Source organism: Gekko japonicus, unplaced genomic scaffold (assembly GCF_001447785.1).
Source record: "Gekko japonicus isolate JY-2015 unplaced genomic scaffold, Gekko_japonicus_V1.1 scaffold522, whole genome shotgun sequence".
NCBI lineage: Eukaryota > Metazoa > Chordata > Lepidosauria > Squamata > Gekkonidae > Gekko > Gekko japonicus.
In genome coordinates, this window is record NW_015169790.1 from 355,998 (window position 1) to 362,124 (window position 6,127).

A 6,127-nucleotide genomic window follows, 5' to 3' on the forward strand; every position below is an offset into this window, starting at 1 on the left:
AAGCTGAAGACAGAGAGTCGGATAAATGTAGGTTGGCTGTTGGGTGGGGAGGAAATTGTGTTGCCAACTCTAGGTTGGGAAATTCCTGGACATTTGAGGGGTGGAGCCTGGGGAGGCTGGGATTTGAGGAGGGGAGGAAGTATAGATCAGTATAATGCCATAGACTTCACCCTCCAAACCATACATGGAGGAGAGGGAGAAAGAAATGGGGGGGGGGCAGAAGGGAGAAAGAGGGTAAGAGAGGTAGAGGGAGACAGGAGGAAGCAAAGGTGTGAGGAATAGGATAATCATCCTGCAAGTTTCTTGCAGGTCTCCACTTGTATTCTCTAATAGCGAAGTCCAGATATCTTTGGATCTTTGTAGATCTGGTAATTGGAGCTGTGAACAGCAAGACAGATCTTTCTACAAATGTGAAAAGGGACCTAGGTTTGCAGAAAAATGTGAAATTGGGGGGGGGGGGGGCCCTTGGGCAGTTTAAAAAATCCAACAGATTCCCTCAGTGCTAGGCAACTGCAATATTCCAAGCTCAGATTTTGTGAATAAAAAGGCAGGGGGAGGGGGCAGGGTCCTTTCCAGGCCTATTCTGGCATTTGAGGGAAAACTCATTGGGGCCACGTCTGATTTACGTTGTTTGGAGTTCAGTTTTAATTCTGGGATATTTGGGGGAGGGGGTAGACCTAGGAGGGTGTGATTTGAGGAAAGAAGGAACCTCAGAGGGGTATAACGGTGTAGACTCCACACTCCAAAGCAACCATTTCCTCCAGGGGAACTAAGGTTGCCAACCTCCAGGTGGGGGGTGGCGATCACATGGATGACAGAGATCAGTTCCCTTGGAGAAAATGCTGCTTTGCAGGGTTGATTCTGTGGCATTATACCTTGCTGAGGTAACTTCCCTCCCCAAACTTCACCCTCCCAAAGCACCCCCCCCAAATCTCCATGAATTTCCCAAGGTAGAGGTGGCAGCCCTAATGGAGGAACTGATCTCTGTAGTTGAGAGATTTGTTGTGATTCCAGGATATTTCTAGGTCCTACCTGGAGGCTGGCAGCCCTAGGAGGAGATAAGGAAGCAGGCAAAGTGAAGATGCTATGGGGCTTTCAGGAAAGGGAAAAAAAAGAAATAGGAAATAGTGGGGGAGGGGGGAATGAGATGTCTCCCACAAGTCCTTGTGGATTCCCACTTATTATTTATAATCTGGGGGCCTTAAAGAATTACAGGGGGAAATAGTTTGGAAATCCCACCTCATTCCTCAAAATCTCATTGTCCAAGATTTACCAAGCTCTCAGGGGCTTGCGCAGGCTTATTTCTTTCCTCCCTGCCCCCAGTTGTGTGTGTTTTTAACTATCAATATTACTCCCCTTTTCTGAAGTATATTTAGTCCACATCAGGCTTTTTAAAGGGTTTTGTTTCATTACTGAATAAAGTCATACTTTTCTCCATACCTGGGAAGTCCCCTGGGTAGGCAGATAACCCTTGCTTGCCTGTGGATGGCTCAATTCAGCATTCATTATGAATACATGGGCTAACAGTGATAATTATTAATACTTCATATTCAGCCAGTTCTCCATTCAGTTTACATAATTTAAAGGGGGGGAAGTAATAGAATGTAATCTGAAAATACACAGGATAAAACAGTTGACCTCCTCTATCATAGCTATGTTTTGAAGACCCAAATTAATTTACTCTAAATGAAGGTATTTTTAGCCCTGACCTGGCTAGCCCAGGCTAGCCCAGGGTCATTAAATCTTGAACTAAGGAGAGTTGACCCTGGCAAGTATTTGGATGGGAGACCTCCAAGGAATACTAGGGGTGTAATACTGAGGCAGGTAATCACAAACCATCTCTGAATGTCTCTTGCCTTAAAAACCCTACAGGGTTGCCATAAGTCAGCTGTAACTTGAAGGTTAAGGGGATATTTTAAAGCAAATAATAGAGCTGTTTCCTTAGGTGAAACTTTCTCCAGAACTGTATCTTCCATTTTGCAACTTCTACGTAATGACAGATATGGATTGAAATTATCCCATGTGATTACAAACGATATTTCTATAGTCCTGTTGAACAATGAACCAATGCTGTCTGTTGCTTTCACAGAAGTGTGGTAATGAAATTCAGTAAACCTCATACTTCAAGCTGAGCCATTAAAAAGAAAAACCGTGTTTTAGTGCCTCGGGAAATTACTTACTACTATCAGCTTCTTTATACTGTAATAATTGATTAGCATGGCAGATGGAGATGTTCTGTTAGGACTGATTGGTTATTTGAAGGAAAAGCTAATGTATTGAAAAACTCCTGTGTTATGAATATAAATCAAAACTGGCAACACAGTAGTTAAGCACCAGTATCTACCTTCTGCTTGAATCGTGTCTATCATAGAAACTCCCTATGGCAGAAAATGAGGATCTGTCTAAAACACATCACTCAGAGGGAAGGGAATCTGTTTGCTATGAACAATACTGAAAGAGTACTATGCATATTTTAACCCTAAAAGTAAGTTTTAAAGACATTTGAATTAATGGAATGTCTTTACAGTTCAGTGCTCTAAACTGTGTACCACATCAGGAATGAGATGATGATCACACTACCTCATTCGTAAGCAAAAGAACGACCTTCTAGGAATATGTACAGATTCATGGAGATTGAGAAGAATTCTCTTGCCAGGGCAGATGGATTTATCAACTGTTAATTCAGCTACTGTACATTAACCCATCTTAATCTTCTACACCTGTTAATCTCTTCTTATGTGAGAGCTGGGTGCTGTTGATGCTATCTGCCCAGAGCAGTGGAGGTGGCAGGAAAACCTGGTAGACTAGGAAGGGGACTAAAGAACATTTGCTTGTAATTTGTGCTTAGTATTTGTAGACTATACATATCACATAAGAAGAATCAGACCAGTTGTCCATCTACCCTAGCATCCCGTTTCAAACAGTGGGTAATCAGTTGCCCCGGAGGGTCAACAAAACAGGGCACGGAGGTCAAGGCTTCTCCTGCTATTGCCTCCAAGCACTGATATTCCAAAAATTACTGTCTCATGCTCACCGATAGAACTATCCTCCATGAATGTCTGATCCCCCCCCCTTTTTTTTTTTGGTTTTTGGTTTTTGGTTTTGGTTTTGTATTTTTAATATGTGTGTGCGTGCATGTGTGAGTGTGTGCATGTGGAAGTCATGGCAGTCTCTGGTGACTGACCCCTACTGGGGGCCTGGGGGATAGTCAAAAAGGTGGCTGAATAAACCCCCCCCCCGCCTCTGGTATTTCAAGGAGGTCTCCCATCCAAGTAGTTGCCAGAGTCGACCCTGCTTAGCTTCTGAGATCTGATGAGACTGGGCTTGCCTGGGCTATTCAGGGGTCTAATTCCTTTTTAAAGCCTACTGTGGTAGTGTTGTCGTGAATTGGAACTATTATGGTTTAAAAATGGTATGTAAATACTGTAAATAAAAAGACAAGGGTGATGGAATGTTCACACATGAGAGTAGAATCCATGCACCTCATTTTCATGAGAATCAGAAACTACATTACAATAATGAATGGCCTGAATAAACCAGTTATTGGACAGAAGCTTTTCAGTACAGTATTACAACGATATTGCTCCATTCAAGGTGGGTAGCCCTGTCTGTAGCAGTAGAAAAGAGTAAGAGTCCCAGTAGCACCTTAAAGACCAACAAAATTTGTGATAGGGTATGAGCTTTCGTGAGTCACTGCTCACACCCTACCACAAATTTAAGGTGCTACTAGACTCTTACTCTTTTCTATTGCCCCAATCAGTTAAATAGATGAAGGCATACCCACACAGGTTAGACTCAGTACTGCCAAGAATGTTGCTTGATCTGTTGCTTCACATAAAAATACATTCCAGTCAGAAAAAAATATGGAAAATAAGGGATATTCTTTGTTCATGGGGTAAGAAAGAATACATTATATGGACTACATCCTGATTTCAGAGGCTGCTGGAGAGGTGAAACTCCAAGTCAAAAAGCCAATACTTTATCTAAAGAAAAGTGGCTGGCCTTTGAGTGAATGACAAAAGCAATAAACCAAGGCATTCACAGGCAAAGTAAAGGGCTTGGGGGGGGGGAGGGGCTTCTGAGGTCCGCAGAAAGATTTGACTTAGAAAATGAAACAAAAGAAAAAGGACCCCTAAAAACCCAGCCGAATTAAGATGGGGAAAAAACTCTAAGAGGGAAAGACTGTTGAGAGCAGCTGAGCATCAGTTAAAGGAAAAAGTGATGTTGTGGATAGGGGGATAAATCAGCCTTCTCTAGCTCCCGAAAGCTTATAGAATCCTAGAGTGGTTGATGGGGCAGGGTTCCAAGCTATCCCATTATCTCCCATACAACTCCCCACAAACCTTTGTTCAAACAATAGCTAATAGGAAGTATCAGACCTTTATTTGTTTAACTGCAGTTCTTTGTTAATTATGTTTTACTTAATCAGATCATGGTAATAAATGATGCAGGTGAGGATGTGCCAATACTTGATCTGATTGACCATCTAGAAAATTAGCAGCCAAGCATTTTGAAGAGTGTCCCCTATTAAGCAATGGACTGGTATAGACAGTGGTAATCCCGTGGAGACAGAACCAGGAAAATTGAGAAATTAAAGGATGGTCCCGATAACCATCCTGCGAAATCTCAAAATATAGTGTAAATGTACACACTGGTAGCCAAATTTTATTCTTGAAAATTAGTCACTGAGTTAGTACAACATTTTTGTAGGGTGGATGATTAATCCAAAGAATAGCATCACTTACACTTACACCAGTGTAAGGCAGATTCATGTATTTAGCAACGATCACAGTGATTTGAACTCCGGCATTCTTAAAGCTGTGCCTGTGCTGGAAGTAGCTTTATCCATGTTTGATGTCTGCCTTCTGCAACACAAACAGGAATTCTGAAGCCTCTCGTTGAGCGGTAAGACTGTTTTAAGTAATTGTGCTGGTTTAAAGGATGGCTAGAATGGATTTGAAGACCCCTTACAAGGATGTCTGCCACAGGAGATATGAGAAAATGAGATGTAATCATTAGCAGTGGTTTGGTATTCTGAACCATTTGTGAGCATGAACAATGCCCCTGCTTTTGTAAGAAATAATAGCTTTAGATCACACAATATTTGCATCAGGTTTAATAAACAAACAACTATTATGTTCTTGTGTTCTGCTTCACAAAACTAAATTTTTCCCCTCTAAGCACAGGAACTAATGCAAGCAAAATTGGCATAGCAGTGTTGGAACTTGAAATAAATGCAGCTTATCTTAATTAGGAAAAAACAGTGTTCGTATAAAAGCTAAGACATGGGCATTTGAATTTTAAAGGGTTCACTAAAGTGTGTTCTTCAGTGGATAGCTATTCAGCTTGCTTTGACAACTTTTGAAGGGAATACAAGAGAAAAGATTTCATGTCAAAGCTCTGGTATGATATCCATTCCCCATTTACATGATTGTTTAGCTATGTTTTGTTTTGACAGTGGAGTGGCTTACAGCAACTATTAGTTGAGGCAGAGGTGTAAATGAAAATAAGTGAAGGAGACTAGCACTTTTTGGAATTCTGATTATCAGAAGACTAAATAGCTAACATTGCGAAATGAATGAGTTAATTTTTAACTATTATCATATATTTTTCTCCCTGTCCCCAGTACTGTTGACTTCATTGGAAACTGCTATTTCACAGACATTTGCAAATGTAAACTGAAGAATATTGCCTGTTTGAAATGGTAAGTTAAACTGTAGTTTGATTTGGTGTGGTGTTATGAAAAGCTATACAGCCTCTTCAGTTGTATCCAGCCAACATCCTGCAAATGGAAGACAGGTGAGGGGAAAGTACAGCTGATTCCGCACGATGGCTTCTTGTCCTCAAGGGGCCTGGGACTCCCAACATCAGTCCAACACTAGCCTGATTTACCATTTTGTGGAAATGTTGGTTGTTTCTCTTGAGCTTAAATCTTAACCATCACAGAAGTTTATAGCTAAAAATGTGTAGGATAAATTTCAGCATTAGGATGGTAGCTGTAGGGCTATCTAGAGCATATTACTCTAGTACTGAAATAACTACGCTGGTCCCTGGTCAGTTTCTGGCCCTAACTCAAGGTGCAAGTTTTGAGACTGAAACTTCTAAAAGGTGACCAGAGTCCCTTAAG

At 41.3% G+C, this 6,127-nt stretch overlaps 1 protein-coding gene across 1 annotated transcript in view; it reads left to right on the forward strand.

Moving 5' to 3' along the window:
- The window catches only part of FAM72A (family with sequence similarity 72 member A), an 18,669-nt gene that overhangs the window by 7,257 nt on the left and 5,285 nt on the right, over positions 1-6,127 (forward strand). Inside the window, exon 2 of the mRNA XM_015417018.1 lies at positions 5,627-5,704. Coding sequence (XP_015272504.1) covers positions 5,627-5,704 — 78 coding nt within the window. The remainder of the gene's footprint in view (positions 1-5,626; positions 5,705-6,127) is intronic.